This window comes from Danio rerio, chromosome 8 (genome assembly GCF_049306965.1).
Source record: "Danio rerio strain Tuebingen ecotype United States chromosome 8, GRCz12tu, whole genome shotgun sequence".
Taxonomy (NCBI): Eukaryota; Metazoa; Chordata; class Actinopteri; order Cypriniformes; family Danionidae; genus Danio; species Danio rerio.
The window spans coordinates 18,452,048-18,478,522 of record NC_133183.1 but is presented as its reverse complement, the minus strand read 5'-3'; the positions used below and the strand labels follow the sequence as shown (position 1 = coordinate 18,478,522).

At 34.5% G+C, this 26,475-nt stretch overlaps 2 protein-coding genes, 1 long non-coding RNA gene and 10 other non-coding genes across 30 annotated transcripts in view; all 13 read left to right on the top strand.

Annotated features, from left to right (window-relative positions):
- osbpl9 (oxysterol binding protein-like 9) overlaps positions 1 to 5,627 on the top strand; it is a 59,216-nt gene extending 53,589 nt beyond the window's left edge. For 7 of the 14 annotated variants that reach the window (XM_009303857.4, XM_073909864.1, XM_073909863.1 and 4 more), the window contains 2 exons: positions 1,448 to 1,583; positions 4,172 to 5,280. In XM_009303857.4, coding sequence (XP_009302132.1) covers positions 1,448 to 1,583; positions 4,172 to 4,231 — 196 coding nt within the window. In that variant the 3' untranslated portion in view covers positions 4,232 to 5,280. 14 annotated transcript variants of the gene reach the window in all.
- A 2,004-nt stretch (positions 5,628 to 7,631) lies between these two features.
- Positions 7,632 to 11,257, top strand: gas5 (growth arrest specific 5). 2 transcript variants are annotated; one of them, XR_662332.4, is made up of 14 exons: positions 7,632 to 7,665; positions 8,121 to 8,161; positions 8,397 to 8,430; positions 8,756 to 8,786; positions 8,988 to 9,016; positions 9,211 to 9,263; positions 9,487 to 9,531; positions 9,822 to 9,852; positions 10,035 to 10,087; positions 10,263 to 10,297; positions 10,468 to 10,516; positions 10,693 to 10,730; positions 10,905 to 10,991; positions 11,163 to 11,257. It is a non-coding gene; the product is annotated as a growth arrest specific 5 (long non-coding RNA). The 2 variants fall into 2 exon arrangements; XR_662331.5 differs by having other exon boundaries at positions 10,453 to 10,516.
- LOC137496402 (small nucleolar RNA SNORD74) lies at positions 7,976 to 8,056 on the top strand. The gene has a single exon (XR_011016712.1). It is a non-coding gene; the product is annotated as a small nucleolar RNA SNORD74 (small nucleolar RNA).
- Positions 8,204 to 8,277, top strand: LOC137496408 (small nucleolar RNA SNORD75). The gene has a single exon (XR_011016718.1). It is a non-coding gene; the product is annotated as a small nucleolar RNA SNORD75 (small nucleolar RNA).
- On the top strand, positions 8,467 to 8,537 carry LOC137496407 (small nucleolar RNA SNORD75). The gene has a single exon (XR_011016717.1). It is a non-coding gene; the product is annotated as a small nucleolar RNA SNORD75 (small nucleolar RNA).
- Positions 9,068 to 9,150, top strand: LOC137496398 (small nucleolar RNA SNORD79). Its single transcript, XR_011016708.1, has one exon. It is a non-coding gene; the product is annotated as a small nucleolar RNA SNORD79 (small nucleolar RNA).
- Positions 9,338 to 9,419, top strand: LOC137496399 (small nucleolar RNA SNORD79). The gene has a single exon (XR_011016709.1). It is a non-coding gene; the product is annotated as a small nucleolar RNA SNORD79 (small nucleolar RNA).
- On the top strand, positions 9,674 to 9,758 carry LOC137496403 (small nucleolar RNA snR60/Z15/Z230/Z193/J17). The gene has a single exon (XR_011016713.1). It is a non-coding gene; the product is annotated as a small nucleolar RNA snR60/Z15/Z230/Z193/J17 (small nucleolar RNA).
- On the top strand, positions 9,888 to 9,972 carry LOC137496404 (small nucleolar RNA snR60/Z15/Z230/Z193/J17). The gene has a single exon (XR_011016714.1). It is a non-coding gene; the product is annotated as a small nucleolar RNA snR60/Z15/Z230/Z193/J17 (small nucleolar RNA).
- LOC137496406 (small nucleolar RNA SNORD78) lies at positions 10,561 to 10,620 on the top strand. Its single transcript, XR_011016716.1, has one exon. It is a non-coding gene; the product is annotated as a small nucleolar RNA SNORD78 (small nucleolar RNA).
- Positions 10,766 to 10,837, top strand: LOC137496400 (small nucleolar RNA SNORD47). The gene has a single exon (XR_011016710.1). It is a non-coding gene; the product is annotated as a small nucleolar RNA SNORD47 (small nucleolar RNA).
- LOC137496401 (small nucleolar RNA SNORD47) lies at positions 11,025 to 11,095 on the top strand. The gene has a single exon (XR_011016711.1). It is a non-coding gene; the product is annotated as a small nucleolar RNA SNORD47 (small nucleolar RNA).
- Positions 11,258 to 12,078: 821 nt separating the features above from the next.
- On the top strand, positions 12,079 to 25,319 carry tor3a (torsin family 3, member A). 4 transcript variants are annotated; one of them, XR_012383898.1, is made up of 7 exons: positions 12,079 to 12,354; positions 12,693 to 12,815; positions 15,280 to 15,545; positions 18,478 to 18,653; positions 20,375 to 20,499; positions 22,879 to 23,463; positions 25,021 to 25,319. XR_012383898.1 is itself a non-coding variant. In NM_001128266.1 (6 exons), the coding sequence occupies exons 1-6, from the start codon at positions 12,189 to 12,191 to the stop codon at positions 23,124 to 23,126; spliced, it is 1,104 nt and encodes a 367-aa protein (NP_001121738.1). In that variant the 5' UTR covers positions 12,082 to 12,188; the 3' UTR covers positions 23,127 to 23,943. The 4 variants fall into 4 exon arrangements, 1 of the variants encoding a protein (NP_001121738.1); XR_012383897.1 differs by having other exon boundaries at positions 22,879 to 23,509; positions 25,058 to 25,319; XR_012383896.1 differs by having other exon boundaries at positions 22,879 to 23,521; positions 25,058 to 25,319.
- The last annotated feature ends 1,156 nt before the right edge of the window (positions 25,320 to 26,475 follow it).

The following is a 26,475-nucleotide window of genomic DNA, read 5'->3' as shown; positions in this document are numbered from 1 at the left end:
CCAATTGTCTGCATTAACCAGGAAAAAAAAGATTGGGCGCTGACTGACAGATGATAATGAAAGCAATCTTTTCTCATTTAAGAATCTGATTAACTCTGTTCTGAAATGAAAGCATGAGAGTTGACAGGCCCGGATTGGCTAATCGGGAGGACCGGGAGAATTCCCGGTGGGCCGGTTCGTTTTTTGGCCGCGAGGGCCGGTGTCCCTAGCTCCAGAATCTGTTGCTCTCAGCAGTCACACTTTTTAAATTAATTTATTTACTTACTTGACTACAGTCTTCTTATTCATTATTTTACCGCAGCTCTGCTCTTTTTATATATAACCAGCCTACAGGTTAATGATGATATTAGTTAGATGAGTCAGTCCTTCATAAACAACTGTTGTGGTCCAGTGGTTAGCACGTAAGATTACGACGCCGCCGACCCGGGCTTGATTCTTATCTGAGTATGTTTTTTTTTTTTTTTTTAATTATAGTTTTATTGTTAAGACATATAATACTGTTAGGGTTTTTGAACATTTAAAGTTCTAAAGCAGCTGTTTTCTCAAAAAAAAAAAAAAAAAAGACGTGATAGTGTAATTAGATACTGAATTGGAAATGACCTTATTTTAATATAGTCAGTCGTGAACTGAGGTGGGCCGATCTAAGGCTTGAAACTCCAGGGCTGAAAAAGAGTCCCACTCCGGCCCTGAGAGTTGACGTCATTCGCTATGGTTTTTATTTATACGAGACTTGCATTAGCAGTTGAAAATCCAATCTACCGGCTTACACTGCAGACACAAAGGCACGGATCTGATTCATATCAGATACATTTCTACATATGAACAAGGCCTAAATCTGATTTAAGTAAATAGGAATCCATGTGATTTTGCAGCTTACACATAATGGGCCATACCTAATGTGTGCCACTGCCACATGACAGAAAAAATCAGTATTGATGTCACTGTGCTGTTTATCTGACGCAGCCAAGGTGGAGATTGAAGCACACTCTGACAGGCATGTGGGCAGGGAGAACTAGCATTAAAGGCACAGGCAACAAGAACAGCTACATGTTGTTGAGAGCAGAAACTTTCAATATTCTTAAAGCTATAATAAAAAAGATCTGAGGGGTGTTTTGAGCTGAAACTTAACAGACACATTCTGAAGATACAAAAGACTTCTCTTAAATCTTGAAAAGGGGTTAAAAAGTTGCCCTTTTAAGGAGATAAATTGCTTGCTTATCTTGCTTTAAATGAGAAATCAAAACACAAGCATTTTCAGAGGTGGACTTACCAAATCTACAGTGTTTTATTGGCAGCTCTGTTTGGTTTGCTGATCTTGAAAAGGCTTTGTTATTTTTGTGGCATGTCCCCTGGGGAGCTGCTGAAGTGATGTGTTTTGTTTTCTGCTTGGGTTGGTCTGCGAGGTGATCTAATGCACACTGCTCTTATTTCTCTGTCTGCCTGTCAGTTTGTGGAAGGACGTGACGATGAACCTGAAACTGAAGGACATCGACGCAGCGACGGAGGCCAAACACAGGCTGGAGGAGAAACAGAGGGCAGAGGCCAGAGAAAGAAAGGAGAAGGAGATGCAGTGGGAGACCAGAGTGAGTCTGTTTGTGGTCGTTACATTGAAATATGGTTCTGAGAAATGCTGCTTAGTTTTCTCCTAGTGCTTGTAAGCAGCAGCATGTCCAGAAGTTGAGGATTATGCATTATAATATGGATCAATGTTAATTTAGCCCAGCAGCACCTGACAGTTTTTCAATCTCATTTTTTATTACATGTAGTTCAGCACATCCACCAATTCATGGATGTGGTCCCATATTGGTTCTTGAAAACTAAGAGAATTAGGCTCTTAAAATAGTTATTAAAGGAGCAGAATAGTTTTGAGGATGTTGGCTTTAGTATAATTCAGTATAAAAGCTTTCAAATTGCACATTTATGTTGTGTTATATTGTTACTATAAAAACAGCATCATTTTATTATAAAATCATATAAACATTGTAGGTAATGTGTTTACTAACATGAGCTAAGAATGAATATTCTTGTACAACAATTCATTATAGTTCAACATTTTCATCATTAAAATATGAAGTTTGAACCAAAAGTAACAACAGATGTCTAAATTTTCATTAATGATACCGGAGATGAATAAATACTGTAATAAATGTACTGTCCATTGTTTTTTTTGCCTTAGTAAATAACACATTAACTAATGAAACTTTCATTAATGTACATTATTCATATTAAAAATGTATTAAAGTGTATTTATATAATTAAATGTGATTTTAAAAAAATTATATTTAATCTATAATATTTTTACCCATTTATTTTATCACATTTGGATTCAAAATAATTGGTCGGCGCCAATAGCCTAGTGGTTAAGTGCGCCGACACATAGCACCATAGTTCGTTTCCCCAGTTCTATTCCTGGCTCGAGGTCTTATGCCGATCCTTCCCCTCTCTCTGCTCCCAATACTTTTCTGTCTGTCGTTCACTGTCCTATCACATTAAGGGTGAAAACCCATTAAAAAATAAATACATACATTTTAAAAAGTACTTTATATCAATTATTTTGAAAGTAATTATTATATACAGAATACTATAAAGTGCATAAATATTATATAAATAAATTATGAAATGTATTCATTGTATTTTGAACTCCTAATATAACCTTCATAATAGAACACAGTCAGATTAATTTGTCAGGTAGACAGTGGACGTATAAAATAAGTGGACTTGCATACATGAAAATATGTAGTTGTGTTTATGTTTAGAAAGGAGCACACTCATTAGCTATGTTTCCATTCTCCTGTGAATTAAATGTTTGTGCAAAACTGGAATATCACATAAAACATTTGAGAATAATGCAGCATGAGTCAAAGAGAACAAAATCATCTGTTTACTTTTGGGTAAACTTGTGCCAAATATCCTAAACATTTTCAGCCGTAGGAGAAACCACTGTTGACCTTTTTTATATATACTACTAATATACTGGCACCTCAGAAGACGAGGATTAAATCCAATGAACACACAGTGGCTTTTAGAGGCATAATGCCTCATTCATACTAGCAGCGACTTTGTAGCTGCCTGTCGATCTAGGTAGCGGTCTGCTGCAAATGCCGGTCTGTGTAGGTTTATACAGCACGGAGAATACAACCAGCCTCTGAGCAAGCTGAGAGAGAATCACGTAAGCTCTACTGGTGCTCCTATTGGCTGTCCCTCAAGGAAGCTGCTCTTCATTTGCATAAAGATGCAGGATTCTCTACCTGGTCCCCAACGGTCGCTGTCGGAGGTCACCAGAAATTGCGCACTCTCCATTAAAATGAACGCTCGCCTTGTCGCTTTGCCACTGCGAGTCACTCATTGTGTGAATGAGGTTTAAGACACTCTTTGTGAGTCATTATATCGAACCATATTGGTTGAGGGATTTCAAAAAGGCCAAAGTAACATTTCAGATGCATTTCGGCTGGTTTGCCCATTAAGATTTTATCATCACATGATCTTTTAAAATAAAATCACATCGCTTTTTTGATGCACATACTAGAATTTTTCCCAAATGTTTCTATCATAGTTTATGCAAATGTTTTTATTGAATATAAAGTTTGTCCTTCTCAGTTTTTCAAAATGTATGCAAATCTTGGAGTTTAAATTAAGCATTTTTATGCGATACTCTAAAAATTGCTGGATGGAAACATAGCTAATAGGATCTTGACATAGAAAATAGAGCTGAACAATATATATTGTTTCAGCATCGATATCGCAAAGTGTGTGTCCACTATAAAAAATGTTGAGTTGCGGTTATAGTTGATCAGCTGGAGTCATTGGAAAGAATACCAATAATAGAGTGAAACTTTATCACTGTTCATTTAACGTTTATTTTTGATCTGTCATATTTATGTGCGCTTGTAATTTATTATATTGTATGCAAATGCACTGCACAGAAAAAGACTTGATCATCCTAGTTGATCTAAATGTATTTAATTCTGTCTAAATAGAGCTGTTCAAATCGGCTGGTGAAATTATAATCATTTTATTCGCGATGTCTAATTTTTTTTTATATTTTGCAGCCCTAATAGAAATGTGAACTGAAACGGTTTCTCAAATACACTAACATTATTTAAAGCGTCTTTGTTTACACCATCTTTGTTCGGATCTTTAAATTGTTGTGACTTTATCTGTTTCCCTGCAGCTCTTTCATGAGGACGGCGAATGCTGGGTTTACGACAAGCCTCTCCTGAAGCGACACTGAGCCCCTTTCCAAAAGCAGAGTCTACAAACAGAACTCTCTCTCGCTCTCTCTTGTCTCTCGCAAAACACTTTTCTTATTCAGCCTTGGAATGACTGACGAATGAACTCTTACAGCTTTGCATTTTTGAAGTTTGAACGAATGAAGACAAGAAAACACGAACTTATCAATCTATACAAAACAAATGAAAAAAAAAGACTCTCCCTGCTCGCTATATTCAACACCTCCACCTCTTCACACCACCCCTTGAGGAAGAAAAACACCACAAAACACAATGAAGACGAGACCTGAAACCCTTTAGCATCCAACAAGCGATCCCAGCGGACGTCTATTTCCCGAGGGGTTGAGGTGTTTTTATCGAACAAAACTGAAAACTACAGCGTTCTGTATCTCAGGGAAGCAGCGGACTGAGGATTGAAGGCTGTATCCTAATGTTCGAAAAGCCTTAATGGTGGAACCACAAAGTAAACACAAGGAGAACTTGGTTCACATACTGCTAGCTACAGCTATTTATATATATATATAAATATATATATAGAAGATATGATATATTCTTGTTTTCATTTTCTTTCTTTAGGGCAATAGTAAATACATACTTGACGGCAACCATTCCCTTTATGTTCCTCTCCACCACCATCATCATCATCATCATCAGCCTTTATGCAGGTTTATGCTACAAAAAGCCACAATTTGGCATTGACATTATGGGGTTGAAATTTGAGACAATTTTGCCTTGGTTATAATCCATTCCAGTTTTTTTTGTGTGTGTTTTTGGGAATGATTTGATATGCTCTAGAGCCTCGGGAAGGCTGTTTTTTTTATATATACATATATAGAATGCTGCTTGAATGTCCACATAATTTATCAACTTAGTCTAAAGTTGGACTCTCCGGTAGGAAATAATTGTAATGTTGCACAATGAAACGATCCAACAGATTTGTGCTTATACATTTGAGGTTAAGCAACATTATATCACAAATCGCCCCCCTTACAAATCTCTTGTTTCTGTGAAATGTTACGTTTTAATCTGAATAAATATACGTTTCATATAGTGATGTATCTCAGAGATTTGATTCTGTTCTGTTATAGTAAAACACATCAAGATGTCTTTACTTGGTGTGGTGTTTTCCAGAAGCCAAATCGAGTTGTAAGCCTTTTTTTTTCCCTGAGATGCAAATAGAGGAAAACATTGCTACTGTTATATCTTACACTTGCTCTTCATATTCTGTAGTAAATCTGAGGCCTTGCCATATGCAGTTAAGTTCACTTTCGCCTAGTATTGCTTTCAGGAAGCAACCCTCCATCCGTCAATAAAGAAAAAAAATTGTTGCGTGACAACAATTGATTGTACCAGATTTCCATGTATCAAAATGTAATATTAAATCTCAGTGAGACCAAATTGTGTGAGAAGGTTGAATGCATTCCTTGAGTTCTTAAATCACAATGAGTTAAAGCTGTAACTTTCTAATATACATTTTTATTTCGTTTTTTTTTTACATAAATTAAATTCACAAAAATGATTTTGTGTGATATTAAATGAGCACAACATGGTGTCTAATGTTTAAAATATCAACATTTGAGTGAATTGTTTAGCATCCGTCAGCATAATTGTTATATTTCTGTAAATATAAAACTTCAAATTTATTCTGATTTGTGCTGAAAGTAACTGAAATACATTTTATAATACTTTAAATCAGAGCTCACCAAACATGTTCCTGGAGGGCCGGTGTCCTGCAGATTTTAGCTCCAACTCTTAATCAAACACACCTGAACAAGCTAATCAAGGTCTTACTAGGTATTCTTGAAATACAAAGGCAGGTGTGTTGAGGCATGTTGGAGCTAAACCCTGCAGGGACATCGGCCCTCCAGGACCGAGATTGGTGACCCCTGCTTTAAATGATAAAACCTTTTTGTAAAAAAAACTTAGTACACGTAAAAAATGCTGGGTTCCACACAATTCCTTCAAGCTGTCCTAACACAAATAGATTAATTTCTTTGTTTTTGCAAATTTAAGTGGATTGAACTTAAACTTTTAAGTTGTGCCAAAAAGGCTCCAGAATTGTTGATTCAGCTCATTTTAAATAGATAGTTTGAACAAACAGCAAAAACATTTTTGAGTCAATTATTATTATTATTATTATTATTAACAACACTGCTGCTTTGTGATCCTCAAGGCCCTTTTAACATATATTAAAATGATTATAAATTCATCTGACAACTTTTTTACTATTTAAACAATGTACTGTATTACATTTTAGTAGATGTGCGCGTGCGTACTGTAAAGCGGTGTTGTCGCGCGCCTACCGAAGGGGGAAGGGGGGTGACGCAGGGGAACTGTTGATTATTTTGGAAGGGCACTTTCTATCCAAGACTAAAAAGGGCATGTGCACTGCACAGGTTGAGCCCTATGTGTGCACGTGCCTGATGGAGAGAATTTAGCCACAACACCAGAGTCACACCCCTACTCGTTAGGAGAAGTGCCATGGGATTTTTAATGACCTCAGAGAGTCAGAACCTCTGTTTACAATCTCATCCGAAAGATGGCACTCACTGTCAGCATAGTGTCCCCTTCACTATACTGGGGCATTAGGACCACAGATTGAGCACCTCCTGCTGCCCTCACTAACACCACTTCCAACTACAACCCAGTTTTCTAATGTGGTCTCCCATTCAGGTACTGACCAGGCTCAGCCCTGCTAGATTCAGAGTGAGTAACCGATCTTGGGCTACAGGGTGACTATAAGTGAACTATACAGGGTCACCTGAACTGGACTGACTGAATTATATTCATATCTATTAAAAATAAACAACGAAATGTAAAAGCTCTAATACTGCTGAAACTTGAAACACTGAATTGTTTATAGGAAACAATAGGCTTATTTGTTCTGGACAAACATAAGGGACGAAAATCACTCTCAGTGAACAACATCACTATAAGCATTTTAATCATTTCTAAATAAAAGTATTGGCTTGAAATTACTCTTCGTAAACGCATAGATTAGTAAAGTGCATATATATATATATATATATATATCATTATTTGTTAATTAAAAAGGTTATATGAAAAGGAATTGATCATAGAGATTTTTATTTTCATCAGAATTCATTAAATGGCTCCCCAATGTCCTCATTTAACTGGTATTACTAATAAGAGTTGTGTGTACCTAACTAATGTATTAACCACTGCTACACCTACTACAGTAATAGAACTGTTGAAACGAATAAGTATTAACATTGCTTTTACCGTTTATCTGCATTCAAGTAACATGTCAGTAAGCATTACAAGCAATGATTACAAGCCTTACAACGCCACCGCGTGTCCACCTACCATATAAGCAGTGGAATTTCCCAGAAACCTTTGCGCTGGAGAAGTATAAAAGGCAAAGCGATTCCCTCATTCGGTCTCATTCTTCCGCGGTGATCCTCTGAGTAGCCAGGTATTAATAACTATTTAACTTATTTTATTGTAGTGTTTGAGGCTTTAATGTCGTATTAAACAGTATTTCCATTATGTAATATTGGTTTATACTTAAAGCCGATGTTGTTTTGCAATAAGTTATTCATATTCATTCAAAATGTCTTCCACGTGCTACAGGCCTCGGGGGCACGCTAAAATACAACTTTATGCAAGTTTTTCTTAGAAATTGTAACCTGTTTTGACCTTAAATCATTAACTAAAGCTGTTGACAAACACGTATTTGTATTCCATTTAATAATCGCGTGGTTTGACTGCTGCTTAAGGCCTCGTGTTTACTTGTATGATGAAGAATATGTTGGTAGGGACATCTGAGAAAATCTGATGAATGCCAACATTTCTGACATGTAGCAATTAAAATATGCTGACTCCTGTTTGTTCATGCAGAACATTAAAGATTTTTCTTTTTTTTTCCAGGTCGAGTCTTTCAATTATCTTAGGCTAATGTGGAACAGCAGGTAAGCAAGTGTTAACTTTAAGTCGCTACTATATTCGTTGATTGCCTTTGATGAATTAAAAATGTATAAGAGTAGTGGACAGAAGTGATTTCTGAGAACATTTTTAATCTGAGGCATTGTGAAACTACCAAATGGATCTATCATTAAAAGTTGCAGTTTTTACCTCCTTGCATATGAGTAATGAGGTAATAATTTGCAGTTACATTAAGTTAATAAATATATTTCTTTTCTACAGATCCTGAGTCTCAAGTGTTAAAAATAAACACCAGGTATACAAGTTTTATTATTTGTTTTTATATCTTCTTTGCCTATGATGAATAAAAATGTATAAGAGTAGTGGACAGGAGTGATTTCTGATAATTTTTACTCTGAGGCATTGAGTAATTTACCCAAATTCTGCTTCCTTTTTGAGTTTTCTATTGAACAAAGATTTACTGAATGTTCGATTTCATCAATGTTTTTCCTTCAACGTTCTTTTAGATTCTTGTTCATGTGAATAAACTTTCACTTTAATGATTAATTTGGGTTGACTCCACCTCTTTTAAAGATTTACCATGTCTTTGCAGCATTGTAATGCAAGTTTTTGCTTTTCAGGACTCTGCTGTTGGTCTGAATCATCTCCAAGGTATCTTGATTTGAGTGCTTTTGCTTTAGTTATCTTGTATAGTGCATATGATGACCCTATTTGCTACTCTTGATTTCATGCTGATGAAATTGCAACCACCAAAATACCTTGTCTGAAGCACCATAAACCAATCTTTTTTTTTTTTTTTTTTTTTTTTTTTTTTGTCCATTTTGATATTTACAAGTTCTCTTTTCTTTGCAGGGTCATGTGCTCTGCAGTTCAACTTGAAGGTGAGTTTTTAAAAGTTCTGACTACAGAGTGGCATTTTTCTTGGTGTTATTGACTGTTTATGATGATTGTTAAATGAAACAATGGGAATCTCTCTGAATTAGACTGAAAGAGACATCTTTATGCTGAAACAGTGCTTTATTAAGACGCCTTTGTTAGATTTTTGTCCTGTACTAATGGTTTTTCACTTCTATAGGTTGCCTAAAAAGGTGGATCAAGCTGTATGGAGATGGCGTCAGTTGACTTGAGGTGGGTGTTTATGAGCATCTCCAATTAGTCTCTGCAGATGGGCATCAACTCAATTGTTCTGGCTTATTGCCTATTGCTGTTCATGATGACTGTTTTATAACATTGGGAATCTCTCTGAATAAGACTGAAAGACCTCATTAATAAACTGAAACAGTACAGTTTAAAATACTTAGGTTTTCTTTTCTTCGTTGTGTGGTATTAATTAATTTTATTTTTTATATAGGTTCCCCAAGAAGATTGAAAATGTATGAAGACTCCAGCTGATATGGTAAACAAATTGTTGTCTTTAAGTGAGAAGTTAACTTTTAATTGTGTAGTATCTCAATGTTTTAGTAAAATTGTAATGCAATGGTGCCCTTTTTTCCAAACTTGACTTTTATAACCTAAATTCTATAACGCCACCCCTAATTGTGATGCAAATGATGACTGCATAGTTCAGCAGAATTTCCATGTAGAACACAGAGCAATGTCTTTCGCTCCTAGCTGATGCATCACCACAGTCCTATTTCAATAATGCTCCACTCATTGCCCATGCTCACTTGTTGTTTCTCATTGCAGCAAGATGTCTGCATGTGGCCAATCGTTTCAGGTGAGTCTTAGTCTGCCATATAACCATCCTAAAATGTGATGCAGATGATGACTGCATAGTTCAGCAGAAACTCCATGTAGAACACAGAGCAATGTCTTTCGCTCCTAGCTGATGCATCACCATGCAAAAATTGGTCTATATTTGAAGCTTATTTGCTCTAATGTCTAGTTTTTGTGTTGCAGATTTTCTGACTTAAAATGGAGATGAATGACCCGTCATTAAAGTAGTCTTCATGGTGAGTGCACATTTAAAGTGTTGTAACCGAAGCAAAAGTGGTCTCAAGCTGATGAGTGTGAATCAGGTCTCTGATCTCATTGAGGACATGGAAGCATTTCTGATTTAAGACTGATTAGAAGTGAGCTTTACCACCTCAAGCTAGGTAGATTTTAATGGGTTGAATCTTGTTTTAGGACTCCCATCCAGTATCTTCATGACTGCCATCCTTGTAAGTATTGCTCTTTGTAGTGGAGTCCTTCAGATCTTGACTAGTGTGATGAATCTGATGTCCACTGACTTAAGCCATGGAGGATGGATATTAGCTCTGTCTGATCTGGTCCCGTCTAAATTCTGAGCCTCATTGTGAATGTTTTGTTCTAACAGGTGTCTTGTTGACAGGTACAGTGGCCAGCTCTCCATAGTGCAATATGAAGAATGTTACTTGGAGGTTTGTTCACACCTTTTTATTCTGTTTTCTTTAAGTTTTGGGTTTTGTGATGCTCTACAAATGTCTGACCTGAATGCACAGTGTGGATTTATCTTTGACTGAAACTCAAGCCCTGGACTGGGCTCAATGGTTGACTTTGACCAACTTGCCAATTTTTTTTTTTCTCTTTTCTTAAGGTGTCCAAAGGGCTTCAGCCTCTGCAGTTTTGAAAAGGGTATGGTTTTCCCATGTTTGTGTTCAGTGTCTTGTAACCTGTGATGAAATGATTCTGCCAAATGAATCCTAATGATTATACCCCAACCGTTCCATATTTCTGAGGTTAACTTGAACTTTTACTTGAAACCCTTAAAGTTTACATGTTGCTAAATTTATTTGTCTTTCCTTGCAGGATGAAGTTGAGTTCATCTGGTTGACTTTTTGGGTGAAGTTTCAGTTGCCCCTCCCTTTGTTCAAAGGGCCTCATCCTCTGTAAAAGGTGCGACTTTGCCATGTGATTAGTCTGTCTTGTAACCTGTGACGACATGATTCTGCCAAATGAATCTAATGATTATACCCCAACCGTTCCATATTTCTGAGGTTAACTTAGACTTACTTAAAACCTTGAAGTTTTATACATTGTTGTAAATCTCTCCCTTTTTCCTTGCAGAATGAAGTTGTGTGCATCTGCTTGACTGAGGATTTTTTTCAATGGAAATGTGTTTTTTTTTTTTTATGACTTTAATAAATTGCTATTAATCTGAAGTTGGTGTGTGAGTTAATCTGCATTAAGTGTGGTATCTTTCAATGTATTGCACGGATAGTTGCAAGTATGATTTAAATAGTTAATGTAAACTCTTGAGTGGATTTTATTTTTTATTTTTTTCTCAAGACCATAAACCACACACACACACTGTTCCCTCAAGACCATAAACCTTTTATATATATATATATATATATATTAGAGTGTGTGTATATATAAATTCTCTTTTCCCTCACCGTAAACCTATATGTTATATATATATATATATATATATATTTTTTCTTGGCCATAAACTTTTTATATATTTTTTTTTTTCCTTGACCATAAATAGAAATTTTTTATTTGTGTGTGTTTATGGTCTTGAGGGTGAAAATTTATATAAATGTGTGTGTGTATATATGTATTAAAATAAAAATTTCCCCTCAAGACCATAAACCATATACATACAAACTACAAATAAATTATATGAAATAAAAGTTTAGCCAAATCTATCTGATAGCCACCCAAATTCAATGTGGGCGTAAAGTGGTTTAAGCAAGCTAATCGGGAAAGTCGTAGTTGACTGTGATTGGTCCTGGCTGCTTAGCGTTGAGAAGAGTAACAATTACCCCGTGGCGTTCACGTTCTAAAAAAACGTATTTTAATATACGTTTTACCGCTATTATTGAAGAATGGCTTGCTATCCGTTAAAAATCAAGGAGAACTTGTTTTTAAAAAAAAATAAAATAAAATCCATTTTACTGACCCAATGCCCGCCCATTTAACCCTTTACAATAACCACTCAGGTTCTACTATTACAATGAAGACTGTGACGTCGCGTTTCAGTTGCGGCCTGTCATCGGTGAGACTCGGATGTGTCTGAATGGACGCTGCAGTTAAATCCTATAGCTCAATGTTACATTTTTTACTAGCTATATATTTCTGTCGGCACCGATGTTTTCCTTGGTAATCGTGTCATCACTCCTGGCTGTTTCGGCTAATGCGGATTTTTTCCAATTCGAAAGCATCTCCAATGTTTCTACCTATTATTTCAATTACCTCTATTGCAATATTTGGGAAGGAGACTGTCAACCACATCAGGATGACGCGACTCAACAAGGTAAATATAAGTAAGATGGATACTGACAGATGGTGATTTCATAAAGATAAAAGGTAATTTTTAATGATATAAACCAATATTGTGTAGAAAACCAGACTCTTGTGTTCATTTTGTTGTAAATTTCAGCCAACGATTAGCATAAAACTGTATTATGATTCTGTGTATGATCATAGCAATACATTAATTATAAATGGATGGTCTTTGTTGTAATATTTTTCAATTGGCTTCAAGTTCAATTGGCTTCACTTATGTTTATTATCCTCATTTGAAATGTTTTCTGTATTTGTAATCGTAATGTAATTTAATGCCGAGTTATGTAACACACATTCTGCTCTCAGTGCCTACTGGGGACATTTGGTCAGGGTTTCCCCAGTACTATACTGGCATACTGACAGCCTGGTACTGCAGCGTGGGTCAGTGCTGCGATTCAGGAGACTGCAGGATCACAAATAACATCACAGGTAAAGCCATCAACATTTATGCATGCTTGCTTTTAAATCAGTATAATCATTTTAGAGTTGTGGAAAGAGGAGATATTTAAAAAAATCTGAACATGTGCTGAAATTATATATATATATATATATATATATATATATATATATATATATATATATATATATATATATATATATATATATATATCATATGAAAAACATTTGATCTCCATTTGGTGCCTGTCAAAATGAGTTTAATATAAAACATGCAAAATGCAATTAAAATATATATCGTTTTGAATAACTTTTGTAAAATATTGTTTTAAAATCACAGTGTAAAATATATATTTATGTAAAAAAGAAACCAAAAACTTATTCTAACATACTTAAAAAAAAAAAAATATATATATATATATATATATATATATCATAAAAGTGATCATTATTCTATTACTAAATCTATAGTAGGGTTGCACGATACTGTGGAAGTATCATGATACTATGGCTCCAAAATACTGGCAGGTGTCACTGTAGTTTGTAAACGATAGTATCGTCAATAATGTTCTGCCTACAATACATAATGTTTCATGTGGAAAAGTCACTAAATGCTCACACGTTTGTGCAACAATAGTCCATTTTATTTTAATAGTCTATGGTGCCTTCTAAGGTTGCAAAAGTAGTAGCCTGTTGCATATTTTCTGAAGCTTCAGTTCGAATCTGAATCCGTTCATTTCTGCTCCTGTCAATATGATTTATTTGCAACAACATGATAAGACTGAAAGAAAAAAAGACATTAGATGAAAAACCCAAAATAGCAACAGAAAACATTGAAATTTTTTTCACCACTTCATATAGCCTAAGTTTGTTAAAAATGCTCTTTTCGTAACAATTTTCATTTGAAGTAATTTGTATCTTTATTTTAATTTTATTTATTTTTTTTTTTTTGGTACAAATACATTTTATGTGAAGAGACGTGCAAATAATGTTTTCAAAAATAAGGGAATTATTAATTCAATTCAAGTAGGCCTGTTATAACAAATAAAATACAGTATTTCTGACATTTTTCTTTGAGTTATGTTATTTGAGTTATGAATTACAGTATTTCAATGCTACTTGGTGTCATGATACTTCAGCTGGTATAGTATCCTGACATGAATTAATTGTATAACAACAACCCTAATCCATAGAATGTTTTATATCTTTTAATATACAATGATTTTTATAAATAAATCTTTATTTAGATCCCTTAATGAAATACACTGAAATATATTCTATTTGTGATTAATTATTATAACCGTTTATGCACCAAGCACTCTCTGCATTATCTTGTTTACAGTGTCAGAAATATATATATATATATATATATATATATATATATATATATATATATATATATATATATATATATATATATATATATATATATATTATACATATATATTATACATACATCACAATTTCATATAATATTTATTAATTTCTCTATATATTCTTTAAATAAAAGTAAGTGTGTATATAGCAAAGTAATTTAGAATTACGTGTTAACTTTTGTGCACTGTTCAAATTTACTACCTATAAATGTTAATCAACATTTATAGGTAGTAGGTAGTTGATTAAATCTGTTAATCAACCTCAGTTCTGATCAAAACTACTTAATGTTTTTTAAAATTACAGGATTTTAACCATTTAATTGCTACGTTCACAAATGATGTCACTGATTTGGTGATAATAAACACACAAAACGACATATTTACAATATAAAAAGTAAATGTTGACTGGATTTTTTGTCTTTTTTTTTTCTTTTTTTTTTAAAGGGTCAATTGTGCCAACTGATGATCAACTGTACAAATGACAAATTTTACCTCTTCCCAATAGGGGAAAACCGCAAACAATCAAAAATGCATGATTGTATGGTGTCATGGTTTTGTAATCAAAACAAATGTGGGTATAATGGAAGTAAATGGGGCAAAAACAGCCACCAATAGAAAACTAGGGAGGAAAAAAAATTGAAATCAATCAAAAAAAGGCAACGTTGTTTCACATGTCCAAGACTGTGATGAAAGGTGAAAAAATAATCCAGTTCACAAATACTTTTCATATTGAAAATACATCATTTTGAGTTTGTGTTTCACCAAATCAGTAGCGTTATTTATAAATTTGGCAATTACGGAGTTAAAATCCAGTAATTTCCTAAGAAATTAGGTAGTTTTTATCAGGACTGAGGTTGATTAACAGATTTGTGCAAAATAACTAGAAGAAAAAAAAATTAGTGTATTGAGGTTTTTTTTTTTATTCTAAGCATTTCTCCAAATTATGTGTCAAAATTTAAGATTTTTCACCAAAACTCATTCTGCTAGCTGAAACAGAAAACATTATGACCATGTTAAGACGCAAAATCACCCCAGAGTGGATGAAAACATCCCCAACAGCACACAAGGGTTAAGTTTTTTTAATTGTGATATTTTACAATAGTGCATTGTTTTATGTTCAGGTTTGGAGCGAGATCTCCAGCTGAAGCTCCACGGGCAGCATCTGGCCCAGTCTGTGGTTCTGAAAGCGATTCAAGGCTTCATCAAAAACCCTGAGTCCAACAAACCTCTGACTCTGTCCTTTCACGGCTGGTCTGGGACAGGCAAGAACTTTGTGGCCCGGATAGTAGCGGACAACCTGTACCGGGACGGTATAAAGAGCGAATGTGTGCGTTTGTTCATTGCCCCATTCCACTTCCCTCACGCGAGGTTGGTGGACGTGTACAAGGTGAGCAAAGTTTCATCGCTTGACATCCACATCACAGGTCAACCGCTCTCATTCAATAGTCCACTGTTGATTTAATCCACCGTTTACAGACACATTTGTAGTCTTTAATTTCATTATATTCTTAACCACAAATGTAATGTTTTGCTAGTTATGTCGTTATTCAAGCATTTGGATATATTTAGATTAAAAAAACAACTGCAATGCAGTGCAGTCCGCTTAGGCAGAGGTCCAATACAATCATTATTTGGGTTTCTGGGGAACATTATGCAATTCAACCTTGATATAACTAGATAGTTCAACACCTGATTCAGCGAACATAGTACAACTGATTGTTTCCTGCTCGAAATTTTGAAATCTGCACATATAGTGCCCACGATAAAGGAGTACAACCGTCTGTGCACATTCTATGGAGATGTATCCATTTCTCAGTGAATAAGGACAATATATTGTCACTTTAGAATTACGAGGTTCTATCTGACATTTTCGTCAAAATTGAGTTATTGACATATTCTTATTAAATGACAACTTATTTACATTATGGGGTGTTTTTTTTAATAAGTTGTTTATATTTGAAGACATTTTATTTAAAAACAAATGTTTCACACATACTGTTATCTATATGGAATGCAAAAACTTTAAAGCTCAATATCTCAAAATCCTTCAGAACGCAGATAGAACCTTATAATTCTAAGGTGACATTGCTGCATTTTTACAAAATGGTTTAATTACACATTTATATTCAATAACGTAAGAGTGGTGTCACCTAACTTTAAGATAATGGAAAAATACATACATTTAAATGGGGTAATGCAAAGAATAATCGCAGCCTAACACAAATTCAGTTAACTTAATTATTTGTGTACCAATGATTTTTGAATATTCTCTCCAAAATATTTAAAGGGGAGTTCATCCAAAAATGAACATTTACTCACCCTCAAGTGGTTTAAACCTTTATGAGTTTCTTTATTCTGTTAAATGCAACAGAAGAAAGTCAAAACATTTTGGAGCAAGTGAAGGGTGAGTAAAGACAGAAGTTTTCGTTTTGGGTGAACTATCTCTTAAATTAGGGTGTACTCATTTTTTGCACAGTGATCTTAAATTATTTTGTTTCTCTGGTTCCAGCTTTGATTGATCTCATGTAAAACCAATAAATCAGATTTGCATGAATATCTCATTAGCTGCATTTGCATCACCCAGTGTTAAAGGGATAGTTCACACAAAACTGAAAATTTACTTATTAATATTTATTATAATATTTTGAAGAATGTTAAAAACCGGTAACCATTGACGTCTACAGTAGCAAAAATGCAATCTAACTTCATGCGCAAAACTGGAATATTGAATAAAAGACGTGCGAATAAACCAGCGTTTCCATCCAATGAGTCAAAGCGAACAAAATCGTAACTTCCTGATTAACTGGTGCCAAATATCAACAGTAAAAACAGAATTTACTGTGGTAAGAAAAGCTGCGTGAATCTTTTCTTCAGTTAATAAATGACCTGCACCTCAGAAGGCAATTCTGACACGCAGTGAGCGCGTGGTGGCGTTTGAAATAGTTACAAAATTTTCAGTAAAAAGAGACAATCTTCAGTTTGGGATGAACTATCCATTTAATGTGCATTTTGAAGTATTGCATAGGAAACAAAAATGGCTCTTTTTAATTGCTTAATTTGCAAAAATATTTACGCTCCCTTTTTTTTTTTTTTTTACAAAAGTATGATTAATGTAAATAATGGGAGACGAAAGATCGTTTGCTAAAAAAACGTATTTTACCCACATGACTAATCAGCTGCCTCCATTATGCTTGCATTGTTTACTGCTCTTGGTTACTTGGTTACCAGTACTACAGTCGGCTGCTCTAACAACTTGATGGAAATGCTCCTAATTCGTATTTGGGATTTTTTCTTTCTTTCTTTGCTGACTTTGAAGAGATTCTCTTTAGTTATAAATCTAAAATCAAACAAAAAGTGCTTCAGGGGTAATTAATGTCATGATGCTCTTTGGATAAGGGATTCGTAAAGACATACAACAAAATCATAAGCCCAAGGCACTCAAAAATATAAAGCCTTTATTAACATGGATATTGTTTTTAAAAACCTGTTTTATTTAAATAATAGCCGTGATAATAATGACTTTTTTAAGTTCACCATCTACAAAACCAGTTTTATCATATCATTTCTTGCTGGGTTCCAGGACATGTTGGGCTTTCAGGAAATGAGCGAGCAGATGCAGCTGCTAAGGACTCTTTAAAGCAAGTGGTGCACAAATGTTCAATTCCTCCTTCATAGATGAGACCTTTTATCAACGTTTACATTTTAAATAAGTGGCAAGAGAAGTGGGATGCATTGGAAAATAATAAATTGTATGAAATCCAACCTGAAATCTCAAGACTAGATTTGTTCAAGTGATTTTCACCAGATGTCGTATTGGACATACAAGATTAACCCATGCCTTTTCACTTAAACATGAAGACTGCACTCAATACCCTGATTTTAATGATTCCAGAAGAATTTTTTATGAAATGAACTCTCTTAAGGACATTTTTAACAAAGTGACACTAGGGAAAATGTTATAATTCTTATCACGTATTAACGCTAAAAATCTTATTTAATTCATTTGTTAGTGTTTTTAATTGTATATTTATTATTGAAATGTTCTTGCCATGAAAATAGCCCTGGCTGCTGACATGCCATTAAATAATACTTTACATTACATTAATAAAGGCTTTTTACCTTTTTCACTTGCCTTTTAAGTGCCTTGGACTTATATTTTTGTTGCTTAAGACTCTCTTTAGGTTAGAATGGAAACCTGGTTATTGTATATCACCTCACAGAACGTATTAAGTGCAAAGAGAGATGTTTCTCTGAGAAATCTGTTGTGAATGTGTTGCTGAATTCTGAACGTCACCGTTAGTGTTTGTATTTGTGAACAGGGCCAGCTGAGAGAAGCCATACGAGACATGGTTCTACGCTGCCCACAGACTCTCTTTATCTTCGACGAGGCCGAAAAACTTCATCCGGGACTCATCGACGCCATAAAGCCCTACATGGACCACTACGATAATGTGGATGGGGTCAGCTATAGGAGAGCCATATTTCTGTTCTTAAGGTTGGTATGTTTTTTTTTTTTTTTGTTAGTTTTTTTAGTGGTGGTTGTACAGTGTAACCTTATTAACTATTTTTTTTGTTTCTGCAAGGGGTATGAACTGTAGATATATATATGATGCAAAGATGAAAAGGGATTTTAAGCATTAAAACAAGAATATAATAACGTGTATCCTGTGTAATATATATATTTTTATGAGCAAAAATTCATTAATTTGTCAGTGTTTAATTAATTTAGAATGTAATCATTTGTTTAGATCACTTAAATATTTTGTATAAATATATATACAATAAATATATATACTATATATATACTATATTGAAGTCAGATATATATCGTAATTATTCTGTTTTACGGAGAGAAGACCCATTTCTAAACATAATAGTTTTAATAACTCATTTCTAATAACGGATTTATTTTATCTTTGCCATGATGACAGTAAATAATATTTGACTAGATATTCTTCAAGACACTTCTACATAACTTAAAGTGACATTTAAAGGCTTAACTGAGTTAATAAGGTTACCTAGACAAGTTATGGTAATTAGGTAAGTTATTGTATAATGATGGTTTATTCTGTAGACTATTGGAAAAAAACTGCCTAAAGGAGCTAATAATTTTGTCCTTAAAATGGTAATTAAAAATAATAACTGCTTTTATTCTAGCAGAAATAAAACTGTTAAGACTTTCTCCAGAAGAAAAAATATTATCAGACATACTGTGAAAGTTTCTTTGCTCTGTTAAACATAATTTAGGAAATATTCAAAAAAGAAAATAAAATTTAAAGGAGGGCTAATAATTCTGACTTCAACTGTATAAAATAGTACCAGTCAGAATAAATGCTGTTTCCATTTCACTTGAATTTTTATGTAATGCTGAATGACAGTAAAAAATTATTCCACAAGTATTTTGGTATTTTACTTACACTTAAAAAAAGTTAAGCATCAAAACAGCTTTATGTCTATGTAAAATTGTTATGATCAATTGTATTTAAAGCTGACTCAAAAATGGAATTTCTTGTCTGCGATGTTTGTATGTATTAAACACATCCATAACATAACCGTTCAATTATTAATTTAATATTTACACATTTAATTTAACATCACTTTAAATTTAAACGTTTACGGTCCTATTTAGATCATTGTAATGCTTGAATTACCTACTAAATACATATGTATATGAAGTGTTCTATAAAGATTAGAACATCTTACAGTTTTATTCTGCTTTTCATTAAATAAGTGCACCATTAATGACTAGAAGAGACTTTTAAAATCTATAGCTCTTGAGTTAGAGCATTATAAATGATGAATGTAATGTGTATTTATATAGCGCATAAATATTGTGTATGGCCATACACCCAAAGCGCTTCACAATCATGTGAGGGGGGTCTCCTCAAGTGTCCACTTGGATGATGTGACGACGGCAGCCACAGGACAATGGCGCTAGTGCGCTCACCACACACCAGCTATAGGTGGAGAGACAGTGATGCAGCCAATTCGGTGGATGGTAATGATTGGGAGGCCATGATGGTTAAGGGCCGATGGAGAGAATTTGGCCAGGACACTGGGGTTACACCTCTACTCTTTACGAGAAGTGACATGGGATTTTTAATGACTGCAGAAAGTCAGGACCTTGGTTTAACGTCTCATAGGAAAGACGGATTCGTTGAATTCAAGTCAAGAATTCGTAGCCAACGTATGCTTTTTTTTAATGTCATGTTTCAGCAATATCGGTGGTGGTGCCATCAATGAGGTGGCGCTAGATTTCTGGCACTCAGGACAGAACAGGGAAGATATTGGCATGGAGGACCTGGAACATCTTCTGCGTGCTGAAGCCATGGAGGCAGAAGGTGCACAGTCAAACACGTCATAACACAACTTTTACATGTTACATGCTAAATGTCCTTTTTACATGGCTCACTAAAGAATGCTTCATTCTTTTCTTTTCTTTTTTATTAATTTTACTAATGATTTACTAATCATTTTTAAATAGTACAAACAAATATAATCAGACAAACAAACAAACAAACCACCCCTGAACGCTGCAAATTAAATAAAAATTGACAAATGTATGTTTAAAAAATTAAAATAATAATAATAGAATAATCAAGACAAACCAAAGGAAGCCAGAATTCACTCAAATAAACATTTCAGAGTTTATGTAGAAAGGATTGGAGACATTCCCAAAGTCTCCTGAATTTGTACTGTTTGTGGTTGAGGTCAGAGGTTAATTTTTCCAAAGGAAGAAAAACTGACAACTGAGAAATCCACATGGAAATAGTTGGAATTTGGGAAGTAGACCATTTTAGTAATATACATTTCTTAGCTATAAATGTAAGAGTTGTAAACGGAGGTATGATCTCTGAGTCAAAAAAAAGTCTTCAGGAATGTCATTTAACAAAATGAAAGGGGAAAAAATCAAACGTTTTCCCACTTGTCTCCTGGATTGCAGAATGAACCCCTCTCCAAAATGGTTGGATGTGAACATTGGACCAAAATACATGAAAAAAATGTGCCCTTACAAGTTTTGCACTTAAAAACAGAGGTTGGAACAAGCTGGAGACATTTTATGCAGACAAACAGGTGTAAAATAAATTCTGTGTAAAAACTTACAATTTTGTTCATGTATGGAATTTGAGGTGCATTTTGGAAAAGTACCATCAAAGATCTTGAACCAGTCTTCATGATTAAACAGAACTCCTCCTAGGTCCCATTTCCAAAGTGGTTTCAAGAAACCATAAACTGAGGAATCAGAGTAAACTAATAAAGCATAGAATTTAGAAACACGCGCTTTAAAAGGAATGCTTAATTCTGATTGCTCAATTTTGACTACCTAGGGTTATTCCTAGATAACAACCATTGAAAGTAATAACACGGCTCATCTAAGTACTTCAAGCTACTTGACCATTAATTCAAATGCATATTTACAGTATATGCTTATATGTCACGCCTCTTTTCTTGACTGTTTAATAATTAGTAGGTTAGTGTATGCTCCATTCAGCATTTGTATAAGTCAACTTTACTTTTATTTAATAGTTGATACATTATTACAGCTCAGATCATCTTTTGTGTCTGGTGTAGTTTTGTGGTAGCCGTGTAAAAATGTGCATCTAGGTGGTTGTTTACTTAGAATAAAGCCTTTCAGTCTTATTAAAATCAGCCCACTTTGTGTCAGGCATCTGATCATCCTATTTTGCTTTATTTTTTGGGAAAAACTAACTGCATAAATGTACATCATTATCCATTGCATAAGATCGTAGTTCATTTTTTCACAGTTCTTTTAGTGGCTATTACTTAATCTTATACTTAATCACACTCAAAGTTGCTGTGTATCTTCTCTGTTTTTACAGCTTTATACAGTACTGTGCAAAGGTTTTAGGCCAACCTTAAATCTGTTGCTTTACTGATAATATAATGGATATATAATTGACCACAAAACCAGTCATAAGCGTAAATTTTTGTCAATTTTCTTTTTAAATTGAGATTCATACAAGGTGAATAAACTATCTTTCAGTTGATGTTTGTTTTGTTTGGATAGGATTTTGGTTAGAGGTTGAATTATTTTGGTTTAATTGTTTAAGACATGTGAAAGGCAATGTTGGAGAGAGGCTGTTTGTCCTGGTTTGAGTTGCATTTCTACCAGTGTTGTTAGCAATAGTGTCTGAATTTATGGAATTGTGAATGTTGAAAAGTACAGATAGGTTTTAGTCCATTATGCCATGCCAAAAGACTTCAGTGGTAATAGTTTTCAATTTTTTTGCATGATAATGATTTGCTTGTTGCGGTGAAATCCAATTTGGAGAAAGAAAACAGCTGATGAAATGTCCTCCACAGGGTCCAGACCTGAATATTATAGAGACAGTATGAGATCACCTGGACAGAAAAAGAAAGATATGACACTTTAAACCTAAAGAAGAACTCTAGAAAGAGCTACATGAAGCCTGATATTAAAACATTATTTCAGAACATGTAAGGACAATTAGAACAATACAGTTTAAGTTGTTCTGGGTGCCAAGGAAAATCACAAAATAACACAGACTTTTTTTTTTTTGTTGTTGTTGTTTTTTCTACATATTTCCTATATTTTCTGTTTGTTTTTAATAAAGGAACTGATTGATTATAAATTATGCAAAAGTCTCAGGCCAACAAAGCTGGTATAGTGGATTTTTGCACAGTATGTCTGTTTTAATCCGTGATATTCCTCACTAAGCATCTGTTCACCTTTGCAGGAGGTTTTGCACAGAGCGAGCTGATGTCAGGCCATCTGATTGACTTCTTTGTACCGTTCTTGCCGCTGGAGTACCGTCACGTGAAGCTGTGTGCCCACGACGCGTATGCAGCTCGTGGCCTTCAGCCGGATGAGGGAACGCTGGACGAAGTGGCCAAAGCCATGCTGTATGTGCCTAAAGAGGAGAAACTCTTCTCTGCACAAGGCTGCAAATCCATCCCCCAAAGAATCAACTTCTTTCTACCGTAATGGCATTAAAGAAACACACAACAACACACTTGAATGCAGCAGAAATGACTGCTGATGACTGAAATGCACATCCTACAACATTGACAATGCAAGCAAAACAAAAAAGTGGAGTTTCGACTCTGTACCGTACACTCTTGACAGAAACAGAGGGGCTTGTTCTTCGCAAACTCTTCTGTAATTATATTTTTAGGAACTTTTTATCTACACTACAGTTTACATGCATTGAGTGTACTTAAGCAGCAAAACCTCTTTAAAAATTGTGCATTTACAGTGATGTACTTGAAGTGGAGCCCTAGCAGCCATTGACACAACATTATATTTGTGTTTTACTTTTAAAGTTGATGGAATTGATTTTTGCAACCATACATGATATCTATTTCTGAGTTAAACCGGATGTTCTAGATCATAGGTCTCAAACTGGATTCCTAGAGAGCCGCAGCTCTGCACAGTTTAGTTCCAGTTCAACACACTTACTTGTAGGTTTCAAACAAGCCTGAAGGACTCAATTAGTTTAATTAGGGTTAAAGCTAAACTTTGCAGAGCTCTGGCCCTCCAGGAACTGCATTTGACCATGTTCTAGAACATAGGGCTGCGTCCGAAACCGCATACTTCCATACTGTACAGTACGCTAAAATCAGTATGCGAGCCGAGAAGTATGTCCCAATTCATAAGTACCCGGATGATTACTACTTCTGGCGAGATTCAAAAGTGCACATCCCATGCACACTACTCTATCCCATGATGCTCCGTGAGTGAATTCATGAATAGGAGTGAAGTGACGCAACTGACGCAGGTAGGTCACGTGACCATGACAAAATGGCGGATGTAGTACGTCCAAATTCCATTCATACTGTGTAGAACGTACTTTTCTAATGCCCGAGTAGTACGTTTAAATTTAAATGCAGTACCTAGTGAGTAGTAGGCAGTTTCGGACGCAGCCTAGGTCTCAAACTAGATTCCTGGAGGGTTGCAGCTCTGCAGTTTGCTCCAACCCTAATAAAACACCGCTGATCCTTCTTTGGATTTTATTTGCGGTTGGCAACCAAACTTGAAGCTACATTACTGCCACCAACTGGAGTATGGAACTGGTTGAATAATGACTGAATTGTAAAATAGAGGGAAAGAGGGAGGACAAGAAAAAAAACAAAATGTGATAGTATATTCTTTAAATCAGTGTTTCTCAATTGATGGGTCGCGATTATTTCTATAATTTGATACATTTTGCTAAATGACAGCAGTAAAATATTGTTTATTTGTAAGTATTGGTGATTTTCTTATGATTTATCTGTCACTTGTTGTGTATGTTAACAAGTAAATACAAATGAATTATAATTTCTAAAATTATATTATAGTTCCTAAACATTTGGGTCGCGGTTGATGACCATGTAAAAATGTGGGTCCCATGGCCAAACCAGTTGAGAACCACTGCTTTAGATTATATTGTCTATATTTTTTCTCTAACTGGGTTTCTTCAACAAATTTACTTATATCATTAAAAACCTTACTAAACGTTTTCCCTAATAGAACTGACAATGTGAAATCATGATGTTTGTTCTTATTCATTGATTGAATGAGATCATATCGTTCTTTATTATATTTACTGCAGTAGGTTAATACGTTCTATTGTTTCTTGTTGGTAACAGTGTATACATTTTCTAGTTGGGTGTTTCCCTTTTTTATGTAAAGTATGGTTGAGTCCAGTGTGTCCTATTCTCATCCGAGTTATAATACTTCCATCCGTACAATTTCTGTTCTCCCTCCTCCCAGCACAGACTTGGTTATGTATAATATTAAGATGTCTGCCTATTTCAATGTAGACAGCTGATCCAAATTATCAAGGTGTTTACAATAGTCTTGAACACCTTGATTTGTTGGATCAGCAGTGTTTTATTAGGGTTGGAGCAATACTGTGCAGAGCTGCGGCCCTCCAGGAATCCAGTTTGAGACCTATCTAGAAGAACATAGAAATCGACTGGATCTGCTAGGCTTTCCATGTTAGTATATTGTTGCGAATGCATTTTTTTTCACAACTGAAAGACCATTTTAAGTTATTGCGTGTCTCTGCATTTTATGTTCACCTATAATATTCTTTGAAGTTGCTGTTTAAAAACTTTTGGTTCATTTTGGCATTTGTCAGTAGTCATCGTCTGCATTAATGACCACATTTCATAAAAATCTTGTTTGATATATGTATACTTTGTGTGTATTGTTGCTTTTTTTTAAATACTGGCACACAACAGGTTAAATGTTGCTTTGTGTTTTTCATTGATGTTTGTATTTTGAACACATTCTGATTTGAAAATGTATATGCTGGTAGAAAAACTGAGAGTGGTAAGCCTGACAAATGTAAGACTGAAGGAATCGTTATACATTAAATATGATGCGTAATGTAATGCACATTATCATATGAACACATTTTTCTTTAGTTAGAGGATTTATCACATTAACCTTCATTGTCAAACATCTTTAGTCATTTCTTATAAGTAAAACTATTTTTTTTATTTGTTTTTAACACCACAGTGTTACTTTTAACAGTTTAAGATGTGCTTGAACAACTAAAGGTCAGTGTTTGATCTTTATTTTTATGTCACCAGCCAAATATATATACTTTTTTTAAAGGTTTTATAATTTCAGACAAGTAACACTAAATGATGTTGGACATTTAGCTGCTTGTCTACAGCATTTCAGCTAAGGGTTTGGCCTACAGTTTTATCTGTTATTTTTGGCTGACAAGCTAAAATTCTACATTACTATTTTCAATTACGAACACAGACACCAGGGGGAAATGCTCAAATGATCCTGTTATTTGTCTTCAAAGAATGAAAGAAATGTTAAATATGCCAAACTTTCAATACTTGTTCTATATTGAGTTTAACATCTTGCTCAGTTTAATAAATTACAGTGGAATAAATCACCTGTGTAATCTTGCTCTTGACAGTAAATTACGAGCCTGTTATTTTGATCAGTAGATACATGTAAACTAATCGGCTTAAACTAGCATATATTCATTAATTTATTTTATTTTCGGCTTAGTCCCTTTATTAACCTGGGGTTGCCACAGCGGAATGAACCGCCAACTTATCCAGCAAATGTTTTATGCAGCGGATGCCCTTCCAGCCGCAACCCTTCAATGGGAAACTAGCATATATTACTTTATTGTCCACTTATTAAAATTTATCTTTGGTTTCACCTCACAACCACATCAGCGTTCACATTACACACATATAAAACAGGCAACACAAATACTTTCAATGTCATCACATTAAATACTCAATGAAAACCCTATTCGTACTTAAAACCCAGTAACATTCTAATGGCAGTCGGCACAAAGGACATTTGATACACAATT